General features: G+C 48.4%; 1 protein-coding gene across 1 annotated transcript; it reads left to right on the forward strand.

Annotated features, from left to right (window-relative positions):
* The first annotated feature begins 75 nt into the window (after positions 1-75).
* alms1 (ALMS1 centrosome and basal body associated protein) lies at positions 76-19,750 on the forward strand. The gene is given in 19 exon segments (XM_076300479.1): positions 76-167; positions 2,346-2,499; positions 2,730-2,847; positions 3,014-4,187; positions 4,189-5,079; positions 5,198-5,357; positions 5,920-6,945; positions 7,135-7,244; positions 9,233-10,418; positions 10,660-10,782; positions 11,889-12,002; positions 12,739-13,700; positions 15,254-15,356; positions 15,705-15,878; positions 16,191-16,555; positions 16,991-17,159; positions 17,467-17,527; positions 18,389-18,488; positions 18,924-19,750. Coding segments are annotated over 19 exon segments (7,080 nt in total). The 5' UTR covers positions 76-122; the 3' UTR covers positions 18,969-19,750.
* Positions 19,751-19,857: the final 107 nt, after the last annotated feature.

The raw sequence follows: 19,857 nt of genomic DNA on the forward strand, positions 1-19,857 counted from the left end.
CTGGTGTGGGGTGGTGTAATTTATTCCCGCCTAAGTTTCCGGGCTTTGCTGCTTCCTAGCAACCAGCAGCCTCACTTGGATACCAACGGTGCAGCGCGCAGGCGCACTCACTAATCAACAACATGGAGCCCGAAGAGAGTCCTAGAGATGGGAAGCGTATAAACAGAGTAAGTCTCATGTAAATAGTTGTCAAAATTGCCGTTGCAATTAATACTACACATCATTTGCTCTTTCCGATGTTTGGGAAAGACTCATATCAAACTTATCTGGCCTTGTTGAAACAAACTAGTGATGCGATCCGTTGCTAACTTTAGCTTGGCTAACTTTGTGTTAACGTTAACATAACAGAACAGCTCAACAAGTGGTAGCTACATTTTTAAGCGGTTGGTAACATTAGTTCTGGCCTTGCAGTGTAACTTTTTAACACTAAGCGTTTATAAACGTAGGCAATGGTTGGTGTGTTTTATTTCTGGAACATTACCGTGTGAATGTTAACGTTAGTTTCGTTTCACTTAATGTCTAACGTTATAACGTTAGCCTGCTAGCTACTCAAGCTAATTAGCTAACTTTCTAGCGGCAAGTTTATGTTAACATACTTTCAAATATTCGACATTCTTTGATACTGTGTCTGGAGCTTTGCCGCTTATGCACACATCAAAAATTGCTTAATGTCTTATAGAGTCATAGTCAGGATTTGTAGTTATTTCCAATGTGCACAGGGAGCCACTCTCCAGCATAGTTGTCGGTTGATGATTGCCTGACAGTGAATAGGTCTAATCATAATTATACAAATCACTTAATGTTGAAAAATCAGGTAATCCGGACAGGCATGAGATGACATTTCTGAACAATAAACATTATCAGCGACAGCCAAAATTATTAATCTATAATCAGAGTGTGATAGTTATGGTCCAGTTGTCCCTTCCATCAGTTAAATATGGCTATGTAGTATGGACAATGTATGAACAACATGTACATATATGTGCAGTGTAGTAGCAGTAACATTCTAAGAATAGTAAGAATAATATAGATATATGCAGTGTATTAACATAATATATTATAAGAAAAACAGAATAAATATGAATATTCTGTATGAACCCCAGAGTTTCCCACATAATTGAATTCTATTTGTGGTGGTTGGTTTGCAGAATTAACTTGAATGCAACAGTATTTAACACATTAGCGCAGCATGGTTATGAGGCTAACCAGATTTAAGCACAATTTAGTAGAACCTGTAAAAATCATTGTGTGGTGGTCAATGTTGATATTGTGGTGGGCCGCCACAAATAAGTCAATGTATGGGAAACACTGAACCCTATAGACAGATATGTTCATACAGACCATGTACAGTATGTACAGCTATGTGCAGTGCGGTATAAGTACCATTGTAGTGCAGAAACAGGAACATTATAAGAGTAGTAAGTGTATGTGCAGGATGATAGTATGAAGAGCAGTAGAATATGGCTATGTATAAGTGTAATTATTTATAAATAATAGAACACTATGGGCTAGTGCAGTGGTCCGGGGGGTGGGCGTGGGGTCCGCAAGATGTTTGTCCCTGTCAAGGTTGCCATGGTCATTGACACCTTAATAGGCAATTGTCCGGGAGAGAGGGGGCTGTTGATGGGCAAAAGTCCACACCAAGTCTCTTGTTTACAATGGCATGCAAACAGGACTACGTCTGTTATCATGAGCTATGCTCACAGCAATCCAAACTATTCTCATCTGTGGTTCCCCAACGGTTGAACGGGCTACCAGTTGCCAAAACCTCTTGAAGACTCAACTGTCCCAAGAGTAGCCTACCTCCTCTTCTATCACCCAACAACCAACACACTTACTATGTCATTCTTCTGTCTTTTATCTATTCCTCTGTTGTATAGTATTTACACAGTTGTCTCTTGTTCGCACTGTACATGGATTGTTCTTTACTTTTTGTGAGTCTCTTTGGACAAAAGCATCCTCTAAGTGAATAAATGTAAATGTTAATAATTATTTGTTCAGCTGAGATTGATGAGAATACCTGTTTTTAGATTACATATTGTTTAGCCTATTTAATTATGGAGACTTCATCTTGTGGTGGACTAAATTCTTCTGGTATTGCATTTTAGTTTAGTTAGTATCATCTTCACCCATTTATCTTCAACTGTTTGTTTATGAATGGTACAGGAAAACTGGATTATGTCCTAGACTAGTAAGGCTATATCTGCCGGAGTTGCTTACAGCAGCATTGAAAACCTTTGATGCTGACAAACCCTATAATAATGGGATTGTGAAGGTAATGACAGGGTTTTTCTCAATCCATCCATTTGTCTGTCTCTCTCTCTCTCTCTCTGTCTGATAATCAGACAATGGAGGAGTGGTACCAACTTCCTGCAGAAGAGGACAGCAGTCAGCTGCCACCTCAGGATCTCTCTCAGCATAACGCCTCCTATGGTCAGACTGGCGGAGGGGCTTGGGGCCTGCATCACCCCAATGACCAGGCCCAGTCACTGCAGCTAGGTACGTTATTTTGCTAACAATAGAAGCAGTACAATATCTGCAATAAAGAGATTTTATAAAGGGAATTAATTAATAAATTAATTAAATTAATGAAATTAATAAAGAGAATTAATTGTTGTCACTGATGAATCTGATTCCTATCAAGTGTTAATTCAGCTGTATTTTACTGTCTGTCATTGTGATATTAGTAAATTCTATACTAGTGTTCTTTGTATGTTTGTGTTTGTCAGAATTTCAGGACAGTCAGCTGTCTCCAGCACTTACTCTCTTGCCTGCCAAGACTGGCAAATTTTATGCCTCGAATTCCACTTTCATGCAGCAGACAGATCTTGAGTTTGCTCCTCTAAGGTTAGTTCCAAAAGTACAGTATCTATATCATTTCAATTAACTGTTGTTTTCAGACCCATATTGCATATAATTGCACATCATCACATAGCCTTGTATTTGTTTGTTTGTTTATTGAAGGGTTGTGTTGTAGTATTGTAGCATTCGTTTTTCTGTTTCTGTGTGGTAGGGGATCCCCTGACTTCTCAGTCCTCTCTGAGAGACTCTCCATGATGCCTTTGGTTGGTGGAGCCACAGGCTTTGGCACGCCGGCTGGGGCTCATAGCACCACGTTAGGCCACGCATCTCTTTCGCAGCATCCTCTGGGAGAGGATGAGGGAAGCAGCTGTTCTCTCTCTCAGCACAGCCTGTCTCCGGGTGAACGCCACCAGGTTACACCGGGACGTGAGTATGAGAGAGACAGTGCAGAAGACCAAGGCTACGAGAGGCGAGGGGAGGGAGAGGAGGAGGGCGAGGAGAGGAGCGCTCCGCGTGGGAGAGAGGAGGACGACGATGACGGGTCGTTTCTGAACAGCAGCGTTCCAGCACGCACCTTGCTGGAGCTCCTGGAGAAGGATGTGGGTGTGGTCAGCAGCAGTAGTGCCGTTTCCTCCGCCTCCGAAACCATTTTTAGCCAACCAGAACTCATCCACAAACAGACTGACACCACTCACAACCAGTCGGGGCTCAGTCGGACCAGAGCAGACTTTGCTGACAATCAGACGGTGCCGGTGAATCAACAAAGAGACTCGGACCTATTTCAGACAGGCCCCTCTGCGTCCTCTCTTGTGCGGTCTGCCGAAAGTGCCATCTTTCGGGGGTCCAGCTCAGGTGGCAGCACAGAGGAGGAACCTTCCAGAAACCCGCCTGGAATCCGAGAGTGCCCTCAAGGGGACGCGTCCGCCTCCCCTCAACCCACTCCAGCACCTGGCACGCGAGTGGACAGACGCTCGTCAAATCGCTCGTCCTCCTCTCAGCTGTTCGACACTTCCAACCTCAACATCTCTGGGCGCGCAAACCGCACGGCCGACATCTCCAACATCACTTTTCGCTCTTCGGGCAGCAGGCCGGACGCCTCCACCGACGCCCTGCGAGCGCAGCTGTTGTCTGAAAGTTGTGCGGTGGCCTCCAGGAGCCCCCACGCTGGCCCAGAGGAGCGGTCTCCGCCCGAGCTGAGCAGCAGGTCAACCAGGCTGGCGCTCCAGGGGGCGGCAGGCTTCTCCATCGAGCGCGGCCACCGCGAGAGGATCGATCCTCTGGCAGGCAGGCAACCAGACGGGGGTGGACTCGTCGTTCCTGACGTCGCAGCCGGCCTTCCAGTCCACGCCGTCTGTTGTTATGACGGCGCCCAACCGGGCCAGGGGAGTGCTGCTGGCCGGTGCCGGCGCGTCCTACTCACAGTCACCGGTGCTGCCGACGGACACGTCAATCTTGCCCCGCCCCAGGATGAGCGATACGCCACCTGTTGGTGCAGCGGAGGCCGGCATGTCGCAGGGGTCGCGGGGGTCGCTGACGGGAGGCGAGGTGGGCAGCCTGCCCAGTCTGAGCTACGTGCAGAAGGTGGACGCGTGGAGAGCCAACCAGAGCAGCAATAGGGCCTTCAGTGACGAGCTGGAGCTGCAGGGACCTGCGGAGGACGACCAGGAGGTCGATGCTAACGCTAACGCGAGCGTTATTGCCGAGCCAGCACCGGGGAATCACCCCTACTCGCCCTTCTCCCAGCCCAGGGAGGACTCTGGAGCTGAGGGCAGCGCTGGAGGTGAGGTTGGGCCCACAGGTGGAGGAGCAGCAGCAGCAGGAGGAGGTGGAGGAGGAGGAGGTGCAGCAGGTGTTGTGTCTCCTCCTGGACGCTCCCACTCCCACTCTTCGTCCCTGGCAACTGTGGTCACTTCCATCCAGCACCATGCAGCGGCGCATAGTGACGTCACGAACGGCCCGCAGTCGGCCCGTGGTGAAGAGTCAGTAACCAGGGAGGAAGTGGGGCCACAGGGAAGGGCTGAGCCGTCCAGTCAGAACGGCCAGAGGTCAAGCGCCATCATCCTGGGCCACTTCAGCGACGTGTCATCAAGCCGCGACACAGGCCACAGCCTCTCCAGCCCACAGGGTAGTTTCCAAGGCGAGGGAAGTCTTAGGGCATCTTTTGGAGGGGCCTCATCGGTGGTGAGTCTGGAGGTGGACAACTACGCTCCATACTGGACCTCAATGCCATCAACTCCCAACAGAGAGAGAGAGCTGAACATTGAGGATAGGATCCCGGTAAGATTTTTCGGCAAATTATCCCAAACTTGTTTGCACAAATTGTAATCTGGTTTGAATTGATAGGGAATGTGATGATTTATTGTAATGGTATGCATATCTATGGATTTCACTGCAGGTTTACCTTAAAAACCTGGGAATTAACCAATCACCATCCACAATACTGACCCCGTTTGCTCCTAGAGGACCAATTAGAGAGCCAGAATTTTCCCCTACTGACTTGTGTACCATTAAAGGTTCTACAGGCACTCCTACCAAGAGCACTCAGCCATCTGAAGGTAGGACTAAGCCCCAGTTACACATTTTTTCCAATCATTTTCACACCTCATATCGTGTCTCAATACAATGGTCACCTTTGCAAATCACTTTCACCATATTGGAACACAATGGATACATTGCTTTTATACAAAATGCAATAAATCACCCAAATCTTCCAGAATGTATGGATATCTAAAAATATGTTAAATATTTTTGTTAGATTCAAATGTTTTCATATATTTTTTCACCCTTAAAATATTTGTGGGAGTGGATAAATTGTGCTCCATGTTTCTGTTACTGTAACAGATTTTTTAGTTCACTGTACACTGACTGGTAGACAGCAGCACATGTTATGGTGGCATGAGCCTCTTTTATGGGAAATATGAGGGGTTTTGATGGCTGATTGTAGTGCATTTTGCATCAAAGGTTAAATTATGTGCTCAGGTGTGTTTGTAAAGCACACAGACTTTTGAAAAAGTTGACATGTTGACTTCATAATGTATCTCTCAAAAGGATATATGCTGTATAGTAGAATGTGACTGAGTTAATCCCACTGCATTGTCTTACTTGCTCCTCTATTAGGTGAGAGTCCTCCTGATAAAGGGGAGTTTTCTCGGCTCTCTCAAGGCTCCAGCGGCTCACTGCCCCTCAGCACAGGCCGGCCCATAATGCACCTCTCCGACCAGGACCGGCCGCCCAGTCAGGGCAGCATACGGATGACGAGAAGTTCTTCTCACACGCCACCAGAATCCCCTGGCTCAACGGCTGCACCCCTCCCGTCTCTGGCGCCAACTCACCAGATGCCCTCTGGATCAGGGCAGGAGTCGGCCACAGCACCTCCCCTCCAGCCTCCCCAGCCCAGAGAGGAGGCCCCAGGACCCCAGGAGGCGCAGCTGCCCCAGAGGAGCCCCAGGCAGGACCAACCACAGCAGCAGCAGGCGGAGGATTGGCTGGTGGGCTCTAGGACCCTGCAGGAGATCCGGCAGCTGCTGGGCCGGGCGGAGAGTGTGCTCTCCCTCAAGTCCTCCCTGACCACCTCGTCGGGCTCGGACTCCTCGCTGCTCCAGTCGCTGCGGAGGAAGATGGAGGAGCCCGGCTTCACCAACGACACATTCGGCTCCTCGCAGCTCTGGGCGCGCTCCTCGTCTGACTCCATGCTGAGGGACAGCTCCCTCTCATCGTCCGAGCCGAGCAGGTCGCTCGGGGCGACCGCTCAGGCTCCCGCTGACCTATCCTGTGTGCCTGGAATCAGGGAGACGGGACTCAAGTCCCATGCGGTCAGGAGAGCAGAGCCTGAAGGCTGCAGTGCTACTGACCCTGACAGGGCGGCTCCCGCAGTTCTGCCAGCTGCGCAGGCCCCCGCCCCGACTCCTCAGGAACAGGAAGAAGAAGAAGAGGAGGAGGCAGCGAGCTCATCGATTGGTCCGGAAGAGCCTAGCCCCGCGCCGAGTCACGCGGGCGTGGAGCAGGCCAGTGTGAGCGACAGCAGCGAGGTCAGTGAAGGGTCGCTCAGCGCCAGGGTTGCTAGGCTGCTGCACGAAGAGTCACCCGTGTCCATGGTGACCAGCCGGGCAAGCACAACGGATACAGACGAGAGCAGAGCGAGAGGTGAGCAAAGATCACTTAGTGGCTGGTGGGTGTTGTTCCATCATCTTCCTTATCTCGTAGCTAATGACAGAGTTTATCCCTGAATGCAGTATAGTCCTACATACTACATACTACATGTTTGGAACATAGGCCTACTGATGTTTTTTGGTGCTGCACAAAGCTGAAATTTTCCTGTTTCTACTCTGTCAGAGTGGATTTTGCTGAAGGCGTCTGGCCAGAGGTGTGAAGCGCTGCACCTGAACACAGAGGACAGACAGAGGGTTGAGGAGATCAAGAGAGAGCTACTGCAGCACACTAAGGTAATGGCTCAGATTCAGACACACACACACACACACACACACACACACACACATACACACACACACACACACACACACACACACACACGCAATCATGTGACAATTCACAGGATGTGTACATGGGTCACAGTCAGTGGATTTAACCACAAACCTACATCCTAGTTTCATAACTCTTGTGCGGATGTGTGTGTGCATAAGACTCTAAGGGCATCATTGACAAATTAGGAAGGGAAAAGTTTAGCTTGTTCCACTTCATTTGTTTGATTTTTTTTGTTTATTTATATTTAATTTATTTATATTTTATCTTTGTTTAGTTTGGCCATCAACTTGACCTTGACTGCAATCAAACTGACTTAGCACAGATAGGCTACACACACAGTTAACCACAGCTAACCACACACACACACACACAGTCATATTCAAGGACACATGTTACCATTATCTAGAGAAAAGGTAGTAACACAACTTCTTAGCTCAGCAGCGGTTATGTTGCCAGCTGCCGGTTGTGACAATGGCCTGTAATGTGAGATTTGTTCCTGATGCTAGCAGACTGTGTTCTGGATCATTTCCCTTCACTCTAAAAGGTAACCCAGTGTTTGTCAGTGTGTGTTTCCGTATGAGATGTCTTGCACGGTGAGTGGACATCTGGTCAATAAACATCTGGTGTGTGTGTACACAGTATGTGTGTGTGCCGTGTGTTGTGCACTGTCTTTGCCTTTTAATGTTTGCCTTGGTTAGTGGGTTCTGTTGAAGTGAAAGTGAACTTCAGGAAAAGCCCACAGTGGTTTCCTAGGGCTCTGTTTGGCCCCTTTGGTTTCTGCAGTGTGGTTTGCTGTGTGATTTTACAGTGTGTTGTGGTTTGCACTTTGAATGTGTGTACTCTACGTGCTAAGCTGATAACCATTGCTAGATACACACAGTATCTAACAACTGCGGTAGAGAGGATTGTCGCACAGCTTATAGCCAATAGAGCAGACCTCTTGCAGATCTACAGATGATGTGTTGTATTGGAAATATGGAAAGTTATATAAATATTTTATTTAGTTGTTCCTTCTGTCTTTGGAGCTGCTAAGACCTGGAGCTGAGTTTTTCTGAAATATGTGGATGCGATCCAAAACTCCACAAATCCAATATGTGCCTTTCCAGTCTGCCTTACGTCTTTTGTTTGATTTATATTAATTTCAATTTCATTTTAATTTAAGAAATGATTGGTGGATTTTTCACACCCTGGTGTTAGAGAGTATCGTGTGATCTGTGAAACAAAACTACACTAAATCAAACAGCACATGTTTACCTGATAATCTCACTGCCATTGCTCCAGCCCTAAGTGCAAACAAAATGATTGACACTTTTCCACAGCCTAAGATGCAGTAATACGATGTCACAACCTCTTGATAGCACTACTCTGGAAGCATTTTCTTTGTTACATGTAATAAGAAGTGCAGTTTCATTTCATTTATTTATTTAAAGGACAGTGCACATTAATCAACATTTCTGTAAATGTGCCAGTGTTAGCCAGCAGGCTAATTTTCAACTGTAGTCCATTGGCAAGATGTTATACTAGGCACATGGTGGCTAAAAAAAAGAACATATTAAAGCGATGGTTCGGAGTAATTTCACTCTAGGGTCCTTTGCACCATGACCCCGAGCCAAACACCCTCCCAGAACCTGTTTTCCCTTGGTCGAACCCTGGTCGAGTAGCGCTGTCAGAATCTAATGATTTTCTGCAGGCGTAATGGAGCCAACTTAGTATCTCGTAAATTACCCCACTAATAATGCCCTGAATGGTACGAAACTTCTACAGTAGTACAACTATGTTCTTTACTAGTTAGAAGTTTACTTAGTGCTAGAAGTTAGCTGACAAAAAAAGTCTCTGAAAAGAAATGCCATGTAATTCACTCTCTTATTCAGTCTCTTTTGTTTCTATGTCTGCATCCCTGTCTTATCTCTCGCTGTTGGTTCTTCTCTTCACCTGTCTTGTGTGTCAGTCCCAGTACAGCACGGACTCCGATGGCAGCGCTCCATCCAGCGTTGGGGCGACGTCCGGCCCTGCTCCCGCCTCCTCTCAGCGCGCGGAGGGCTTCCTGGCGGTGCGCTGTGCCGAGGAGCGCCTGTCCGACCAGCTGCAGCGCGCCGGCCGCAACCTGCTGGCGTCCAGCAGAGTCGCACTCGGCTCGCCGCCGTCGGTCAGCCCGGACCTGGAGGCCCGCGTGCAGGAGATTGCGCAGAGGGAGGGTGTCCCGCTCGGACCTCCGGCCTCGTCCCGCTCGCTCTCGCCGCTCACGTCCATCACCATAGCGACGGCCCGCCACACCCCTTCCCCGTCGCCTCTGCCCCCCAACGTGCCCCCCCAGCAGCAGCAGCAGGCCGAGAGCGCCAGCGTGAGCACGCAGACGCAGACGCAGACGCACACACTCCGCTTACAAACACACACACCCCCGCCCTCGGACACGGAGTCGGACAGTAGCGTCTCAACCGCCGAGCCGCACCTGCACAGCGCGCTCGAGGTTTACGCCCTCTCGCAGCACGCGCTCTCGCAGCACGCACTCTCCCAGCACGCGCACGAGCCCGGGGCCGAGGAAGCTGAGCGGCAGGGAGAGACAAACACCGTGGAGACGGGCCAGGTCAAAGGTCAGGTGGATGAGGTCACCGGGGGTTGGGGTCACCAGTCACCCCTGGCCCCGCGCCACTCGTCCACGCACCTGCGCCTGACCCTCTCCCCCAAACCCAGACCGGTTCAGAACGGCTTGGACAAACCCCATCATGGGATGGCCCCTGTGGAGCTGGACCAGGACCATGCAGTGAGATCGGCCCAGACTGTCGAGACCTTGTCCACAAACTGGACCGATGGGCCCTCGCTTACCGTAGCCCAGTCTTTCCCACAAGAGGACTCTATTAGGCTGCCCAATCAGGAAGCCCTTAGAAATGAAACTCCGACCCACAAACTGGTCTCCACAGCAACCAGTCCAGTTACGGAACCACTAAGACCCACCCCTGAGTCCTCGGTATCCAGTCAGACGCTCTCTGAAGAGCAGGGGCCAATCAAAAGCCAGTTTGGCGCCACAGGCCCAGCCTCTATTCAGATCAGCTCCAGCAGCAGATACCCACAATCCTTCACTCCACCACAGAGACTGACACAGCCTTCACCACGACCCCTGTCTGTTTATGCACCTGGTAAGAATGACTGTGTCTATGATCATGTTTCCTTTTTGCTGCTACCCGCAAGAGCATCTTGAAATATAAGAATGTACCCCTTCCACTGCATCTGCTTGGCTTCCATTGTTTCTTTCGCTTGTCTTTCGCTTCTTCGGTTGGCCGGTCTGTTTTGTCATGTACCTTAAAGTGTCCATCCTGTGTCCATTCAGTGGTCACGGTTGACTGGGCGTAAAAAGGCGTTCTTCTCTCTGTCCTTTAGTTCCGCCACCAACTCTGTTGCCATATAAACCGCACGGCAGCTCTGAGCTCTTCTACATCCCCAAGACTGACACCCAGCTCTCCCCCAACCGCTCGGACACCACCGTAGAGAGTACACACACGGGTAAAACTCACTCACTCACTCACTCACACACACACACACACACACACACACACACACACACCATTTCTCACCACAAGCCAAATCTCTTTACCTTGTTTACCTTGCTTGCCTCTGCCAGCATGCATCTGTATGACTGCACTAACAGTATCTGATAAAATAACCTCACAGGCTTTTGTCAGGCTCAGATATTGTGATATGCCGTTCCTGCAGCGGCCAGTCCAGCCAGCTCGGTCAGCTCAGTTCACAAACCACAACAGGATCTGTTTCGACAGTAAACCATTCTGACCTCATAAGCCTGTTTACTAAACCGGTTACCAGTAATAACGCCAAGTATGTGCCATCGAATGGCATCACAGGCATTTGTACAGCTTATAAGGCCAACATAACACTGCACCTTATTGGAGAATGTTCTCTACCACTTAGACCTGGCCTACACCAGGTCCGCCACTGAAGCGCTCCATTTACAGAGCGTAAAAATGCTTTTATAAGACTAGTGTATTTTTTTTCAAAGGTATGCCTCGCCGTCACGTCTATTGTAACCAGTTCTATTGATTAAAGTGGAAGTTAATTGTTGCGGCAGACGCAACGCGAACCGTTGTAGCCTCCTTAGCCTGATGTTAAAGAGTTTCAGTAAGTAGCTCACCGGACCCTATTAAATTTAATTCTATAAGAGGAGTCCTGTCAAATACACACACACACACACACACACACACACACACACACACACACACACACACACACAAGGTGATCCCTCCCACTGTGGGTTGCAGCTGCTCCTCACTTACACACTGCTGAATTATTCATGATCTCTATTGTGTGAGCCATGGAAGGACAGTGGGAGGAGAGCACGTTAGAGGGAGAGAGTGAGGGAGAGAGAGAGAGGGAGGAGAGCATGTTAGATGGAGAGGGGCGAGAGAGAAAGAGAGGGGGGGAGAAAGAGAGAGAGAAACAAACACAGACAGGCTGAGGGCAAAAATAAAGAGACAAGGCTAAATGCAGAGAAGCGTCATTGAATGCGTAAAAGAGTGAGCTGTGTGCCTGCGACTGCGTCCTATGTGTGTGTGTGACTTTCTGTGTGTGTGTGTGTGTGTGTGTTTCTTTGTTAGGCTCAGATGATGCAGTTCCCCCACGCTTCACCGTAGACATCCTGGGCTCCAGAGACCTCGAGCCTGTTCCAGCCTTACCCAAACACACAGAGGGCATCTACAGCAAGAAGAGAGGTACGTGCACCAACACTCACTCACTCTCTTGTCTCTCAATTCAATTCAGTGAGCTTTATTGGCATAACTGTGCATTGTACAATATTGCCAAAGCATTAAGAAGAGTACAATAAATAACAGCAGTAATAATGGTAATGTTAATAATAGTAATAACATACTGGTATATGCTTATCAATAATAGTAATATTGATCATAATGAAAAAAATTTATTAGAGAAAAACTAAAGTATAGAGCACAGTGTTTCCCACAGAATTGAATTCAATTTGTGGTGGTTGGTTTGCAGAATTAACTTGAATGCAACAGTTTTTAACAAAGCACAGTGTGGTTATTATGCTAACCAGATTTAAGCACAATTTAGTACAACCTGGAAAATCATTGTGTGGTGATCAATGTTGATATTGTGGTGGGCCGCCACAAATAAGTCAATGTATGGGAAACACTGGAGCATAATGTCTCTCTCTCACTCTTAGTCTCATATACACATGCCCATGGACTTGATTTTGAGTGTTTATGTTATCCTTGTCTATGTTTGTGGGAAGGTCTTTGAGTGGCCATTGTGCTAGAAAATACATTGTACAAATACGTACTTACATAGTCACATACACATGCACACAAACGAACAAATGTGCTGTTTGCATCATGCCATAAATGTATCAGCCACTGTTATGGAACTCAATGCTTCTCTATCTCTTTCTCTCTCCTTGTCTTTGTCCTCTCTGTCTCTTGTACGTCTCAGGCTTTAGTGGGTATGAGCGCGCCGGCCCTGTGGGGAAGCAGGGGGTCGGTGTGACCGTCACAGGGAGGAAGAGGGAGGAGGAGAAAGAAGAAGAGGTGATGGGAGAGCGTGCAGGGGAGGAAGAGTTCAGGCCGCTGGCCATGGAGATGGACTTCAGCATGCACAGCCTGAGGCTCCACACCAGCACACTGCGAAACCTCCCCCCAGCGCACGCCCCTGCTGACCTACACCAGACCCAGCCAGTCGCACCTCCGCACCGACGGGGAGGGGAAGAACGCGCCCACAGGGAGCAGACATCCCGGGAGATTGGCGGCTCCCTGGATCAACTGTGGCAGCGCTTCAGCGAGAGCTGGAGCCGGGACCAGGGCCGTTCGGCCAATGAGAGGGAGACGTCGCTGCTAGAGCGCCTGGAACGCCTGTCGCGGCTCATCAACAGCAGCTCGCTGACGCACGGCTCCACGATCGCGCACTCCCCCGCCAAACAGGCCGTGGACGCATCGGTCAGCACACAGACGCAGACGCAGGCCAAGGGCCAGGACCAGCCCAAGCACGCCAGGGTGGAGGCCAAGAGAGCAGAGAGGGGGAAGAGCAAGAAGAAAGGGAGGAAGGAAAAAGAGCCTGGCATGGAGGAGAGGAAGAAGGGAGCCAGGGAGGAGAGTGAGAAAAGAGGCAGAGCTCCACGACTGGCATGGGCAGAGTCGGACACTCAGTCGTCCAGCCACGCGCCAGAGACAGAGGAGCGGGAGGTGGACGAGCCGGAGAGACTCGGGCGCTGCCCGGCAGAGAGGGACAGCATCTCCACGGAGACCAGTCTGTCCACCATTGACACCCAGCGGCTGTTGCGGGCGTTCGGGCCAAGCCGGGTGATGCCTCCGACGGCTGGGGAGAGGGCTCCGGAGAGCCTGCTCAAGCTCTACAGCAACATCCACAAGCAGAGGAGCGCGGCCAACGACTCCTCCACGGTACGGGTCAGTGGTGGCATCTCACTGGCACATCCAGGCTCCGAGCTGACCCCGGTCGGCTGAGTTGCTGTTGTGTGCCTGCCAGTAGCTGTTTTTGTCGGACAGGAACTTTTAGTCTTTCTCCGTAACATCGTAAGAGTGCCTGGAGTGGGCAAGAAACCTCCTAAGGCTGTTTTTCATGCTACCTAAAGAAGCTTCTCTCATTGCTATTTGACTAGTTCTGGATGGAGTGTATGGGCCTAGCTGTGAAATTTGAGTCTTGTGGTCGGGTAACTTTTCTAATGATGCCTTAGTAAAACTACCTGGAGACAGTGGGACTCTCATGTGAAGGGCTTTTTAGATAACCACCTGAGGCCTTGGAAGAACTTTTTCAGGGCTCCCCCAGGTCATCATCATGGAATGTTAATTCTATTTCAGACATAGCCTGGCTAGCGCCACCACTTCTCAATGAGACGTGGTCTAGGAACCAAACGTTCATTTTCTTGTATTTGAAAAAAATGCCCAGATCCGTTTACTGGGTGCCACGGATGTCTATCAAATGCATCTGTGCATAGCTCTGTTCTGTGATTGGTTCCCTATCTGAGGCAAAAATTAGGGCGGTAGTTTCCAGGCTGCCTTAGCAGCGTGAATCAAATCGCGCGCAAGGCAGCATGGGAACACCCAGGCTATTGCAGACATGGAATTTCAGGGCTATTGCAATCATTTTTTGGGCCAAGTCATTGAATATCAAGCAATTTGTTTGTAGTCAAAATGTAGTTGCCTTTTTATCAAAAAGAATATCATCATTGCCATATCTTTTATCTTGAGTTAATTCACACGGCTCCTGTAATTCTGTGACTGTTTTTTGGCAAGCTGTTTTGGTCAAAGTCACATTTGATATTTTCTGCTTTGGACATTCCACATGTTCTAAGCTAGCTGTTCTGTTCTTAGCTGTTCTGAGTGTGTTCCGTTATGTTTTGGACTGGCCCTTTTATTTTCTACTCCATGCTGCCAGTCTCCATGGTAAGGAATATAAATAGACTGTGTGGTGTGGTTGGGGTTAAAGTTTTGATCTGGTTATAGCTCTGGCTAGTTGACAGGCATGAATGATTTACTGATTGTTGAGTCTTCAAGAAGGGAGTTTTGCATATATAGAGCTTGTTCAGATCACTTAGTCAGAGGTGCATGGGCAGTGACTTGAGGCTTTCTTTCAGATTGCCCTGACAGGCAAATCAAGCTCTTGGCATTTGGCTTGCATCCTGTTGGAGTGTTGCCTCCAGTCCCTTTGCCGTACAGCCATAATTTTATTGGTAGTGTTCATGGTTGGTCCACATTCCAGCTGAATGAATGTGCACTTTAAATATTATATGCTTGTGTTTGGGTTTTTTTTTATCTAGATGACGGATGTATAGATTTATATGTAGATATACTTTGTGTGTGTGTGTGTGTGTGTGTGTGTGTGTGTGTGTGTGTGTGTGTGTGTGTGTGTGTGTGTGTGTGTGTGTGTGTGTGTGTGTGTGTGTTCAGAGGTCGTTGTGACTCATTGTGTTATCCTGCCCTCCCCTCCTGGTCAGGTCACTCTGGACTCGTCCTCAAGCGGCTCCTCACTACCTCCTCACCCACGCCCCTCAGGCAAGAGGCCAAAGGTCAAACTTGTCAGCAGAGGCGTGCAGGCAGGTCAGTCAAGCATACACACACACACGCCCATTCACATACATACTACACACAAATGTATGTTCACATACACAAATAACACACACTTGACACACACCAAGTACAAACACATAGTGTGAGTGAATTTAGGAAGAAAGGAAGCTAACAATTGCATATATCGTTCTCAAACACACACACACACACAAACACACACACACACAAACACACAGAAATAATCAACCTCGACTAGACACACATGCACGCACGCGCACACACACGCTGACATACACACATGGCAAAACAAACACACACACACCAAAGTACAGTCACTGTGCATGTTTTGTATTGACTAACGCTTGTTCTTTGCTGCAGGTGACCTTGAGATAGTGAGCAATGGAACACGGCGTCACACGCGTGACGTGGGCACCACCTTCCCCTCCCCGCACCCCACCCCCTCCAGCCAGGCCCAGCAGCCAGCACTGCCCCCGCAACACAGCTTCATGAAGGAGAGGCACAAGAAGAAACAGCCAGAAAGCCATCCTCCTGGTACACATACACACACACACACACACACACACACACATACACACACACACACACATACACACATACACACACATACACACGACACGACATACATGCACACTACACTACACGACACGACACACACACATACACACACACACACACAGACACACACATACACATGCACACTACACGACACACACATACACATGCACACTACACGACACGACACGACACACACACACACACACACACACACACACACTTTACCTGTATCCATAGACATAGAGCCAACCGAATAAAGAACTGATTCCTCCATACCGGTTCCCTCAGGCCCAGGCGTGTCTTGGTTCGTTCCGGCTGAGGAGCTTAGACTCGACTCTCGTAAAGAGAACCGCCCGGACAACAAGAACATTCCGGCAGCTGGTCCCACCTGGTTTGAGCACTACAGCAGAACCCAGCCGTGGCGAGAGCCGCTCCGAGAGCGACAGAACCAAGACGGGCGAGGGAGAGAACCGCAGAGAGAGAGGGAGAACCGGGAGAACCGGGAGGACCGGGAGCGGCCGCAGAGACAGCAGCAGCAGAGCTGGGTGGACAGGGACATACAGGCACCTGAGCAGAGGGAGAAGCCTGCTGAGACAAACAACAGCATGGACACACACAGCAAACTCTCTGCCCTGGAGCGCCTCTCCCTGCAGGTGTGTGTGTGTGTGTGTGTGTGTGTGTGTGTGTGTGTGTGTGTGTGTGTGTGTGTGTGTGTGTGTGTGTGTGTGTGTGTGTGTGTGTGTGTGTGTGTGTGTGTGTGTGTGTGTGTGTGTGTGTGTGTGTGTGTGTGTGTGTGTGTGTGTGTGTGTGTGTGTGTGTGTGTGTGTGTGTGTGTGTGTGTGTGTGTGTGTGTGTGTGTGTGTGTGTGTGTGTGTGTGTGTGTGTGTGTGTGTGTGAGAGATTCCAATGGTTGCACTGTCCATACATTTCATTGGCGAATTTCGTTCCCAGAGAGTGTGTGTCACTGCATTTATTTCAATCCTTATTCGTTTAAAGTAGTGAAGGGATGTCTTTAAGCTGTTTAAATGTGTTAATTTGTGTTTCCTGTATGTCTGTGCGTGTGTGTGTTGCATGGTCATGCCTGTCAGGAGGCGCTGGCGTTCCGGCGGCCCGAGTTTGTGTCCCGCTCACGTGAGCGTCTGAAGAGGCTGTGTCTGCTGAAGGAGGAGCGCCGGCTGCAGGCCCAGTTCAACCTCGAGAGAGAGACGCTGTTCAACCGCCCCCCGCTCACACGCAGATACACCCACAACACCGCAGGTAGGCCTTCAACCACCACCATCACCACCCCCCGCTCACACGCAGATACACCCACAACACCGCAGGTAGGCCTTCAACCACCACCATCACCACCCCCCGCTCACACGCAGATACACCCACAACACCGCAGGTAGGCCTTCAACCACCACCATAACCACCCCCCGCTCACACGCAGATACACCCACAACACTGTAAAGCACTTTGTAAAGCACTTTGGGTGCCTGCCTAGTAACGCAACATATACATTTAACGTGTTTTCTGCTGTATATTTGCTCTAATGGATTTCATTGCTGTGTTTTGTGTTTAGTGCCTGACCCTCCCGTGAAAAGAGCCGTTCCTAAGAAAGAGATGTTTCAAAGATCTAAACAGTAAGAGATGCACTCTTGTTCTTCTTACGCCTCTTCATCTGAGGTGTAATGTTAAGTTATGTACTTCCAGCAGTTGGCAATGGCATACTTGCAACTTGAGTCTGTGCACATGTAAACAAGAGCATAACAGCACCTGAAAGGAAAGGGTCAAGATGTGTGTAAATGTGTGTGTAAATATATACTTGATATATAATAATGTATTCTTATGAAGCCAAACAATATTGGATAAATCTCACCTGGTAGTCATTTTGAAAAATGTGCCCTATTTTAAGTGCTTACATTTTTAAAGATAATCAGAACCACTTTGTTGGTTTTTCTGCCAAATTTGATGGTTTGATGATCTTGTCATAATAAGAGTCAAAGAATACTAAAAGTTTGACCTATGGCCCCATAATGTGGGTGGATGGGAAGTAATAGTGTGTTGTTGTATTGGCTCATCCCTCTCATGCTGTCAGTGGGACAGGGGAAAGAGCAGTCAGTAGCACAATGCAGAGCAGCCACAGACTGGCGAGGTAGGTCTGCTAGGCTAGGTAGGTTAAGCGCTATGTGCTGCAGTCTGTGCATGAAATTATGTTTATGTAAATAAATGCTTGCATGCTTTGTGTGCCCGATGCTTATCTTGCCGCTGTGATGATGTGTTGGTGTGTCTCATTGTGTGATGTACTTAGTGTACATGGACATAGTGTAACACTGGTGGTTTGTGTGTGTGTGTGTGTGTGAGTGTGAGCGGGCTTTTGTGGCTAAAGGTTAGGAACTGTGCAGGAAGTGACTCACATGGCTCAGTATTTACAGTGCTGCTACATTGTCAGGGGCTATCAGTCGTGGCCATCATATCTCATCATGCCTCTCACTTCCTGTCAGAATTTACTCTCAGCTGCCCGAGGTGCGCAGGCGTAAGGAGGAGGAGAAGAGGAAAGCTGAATACCGCGCCTACAGGCTCAATGCCCAACTATTTAACAAGGTTAAAGACACACACACACACACAAATACACATATACACACAATTACATATACACACACACACATATACACACACACTTTTTTTTTTCATGTTGAAGACATATAAAATACTCAGGCATAGTTAGGCATAGGAACAAGTTAATCAATGCTGTGTCAGTCACAGAGGGGCCATCAGTGATGTGTTTCTGTATGATGTTCAATCTTTCCATAATCTCTTGATAAGAGCTTATGTGTAAGAGCTTAGAGGCACATGCCCGCTCTTTACTTTCCAGTACAAGTGTCCTCTACATGCCTGTAAAAGCTAAATGTTTTGTATAGGAAAGAAAGTCCAATGGAACACAATGACATGCTCTAATTCTATAGCATTAGAATTAGCATAGGTGGTTGCACTCCTTTACGGTTATATACAATTCTATTCTTGTCTTGTTTCTTACAGAAAATCACCAACCGAGTGCTTGGACGAAGGACTCCATGGCAGTGAGAGTCTGAGACATCAAGGACTCCAACAAACTTCAACAAATAAACCGTTTTCAAAAACACAAACCCAGCCTTTTGGCACAAACACTCCTCATTTGGCGGCTGAAAGACGCCGTCTGTAATCACCAAAGCAGCTCATTGAAGGCCAGCGGTGCCTCTCTGTGCTCTCTGTGACCTCATCCACGCTCCATTAGGAATGATTAGGAGTCTGGCCTTGAAACTGTGTCTGAGCGTGACTCAGTGACTCCAGCACTTCATCACCAGCACATTGCAGTGCCACCTGTTTCCTCTGCAGCTACCGCAGCAACCGTTGGTCGGTTGGCGCATCGCAGCTGGACGTCTTTTCCGTGTGTTTTTTTTAAGGTGTGTCACATTTTTTTACAGGCTCAAAGATAATGTGTACTTAACTCTGAAACATCAGAGTATTATGAGAAGGCCAAATCAGCAAGCAAATGATCAAATTGTGCCTGAATGCCGTTTAATGCCCTTAATATATCTATGATTTTAATGGTGTGAGCGCTCAGTAGTATGTGAATGGAGAACTTAAAGGGACATGGGCAAAAAAAAAAAAAAAAGTGTGTTTATTTTTTTACCCATATCCCATTAGTTCCCCCATATGTTTGTGTTTGTGTGTGTGCCTTTGTTTGCTTGTTTGTTTTGTTTGTGTTTAACCCTTTCTGCTTTTAAAGCTGATGATGTCAGTATGTGTGGTTGATGTATTGATGTTTTGTACTGTTTTACAAATCCTTGTTTTTAAAATAAATGCAGGCTTTTAATAAGAACAAATACATTTTGTCTGCTCTTTTATCCCAACTGTCTTTTTGTCCGTCTCTGTTCGGTTGCCAGCAAAGTCTGAAGCAGAAGTGATGAAGCGACACTAAATCAAAAGGTGG

This window comes from Alosa pseudoharengus, unplaced genomic scaffold, assembly GCF_046254945.1.
Source record: "Alosa pseudoharengus isolate Yale_2024_CS ecotype anadromous, Long Island Sound unplaced genomic scaffold, YU_APseudo_1.1 YU_APseudo_1.1_scf_22, whole genome shotgun sequence".
In the NCBI taxonomy this organism is placed as follows: Eukaryota; Metazoa; Chordata; class Actinopteri; order Clupeiformes; family Clupeidae; genus Alosa; species Alosa pseudoharengus.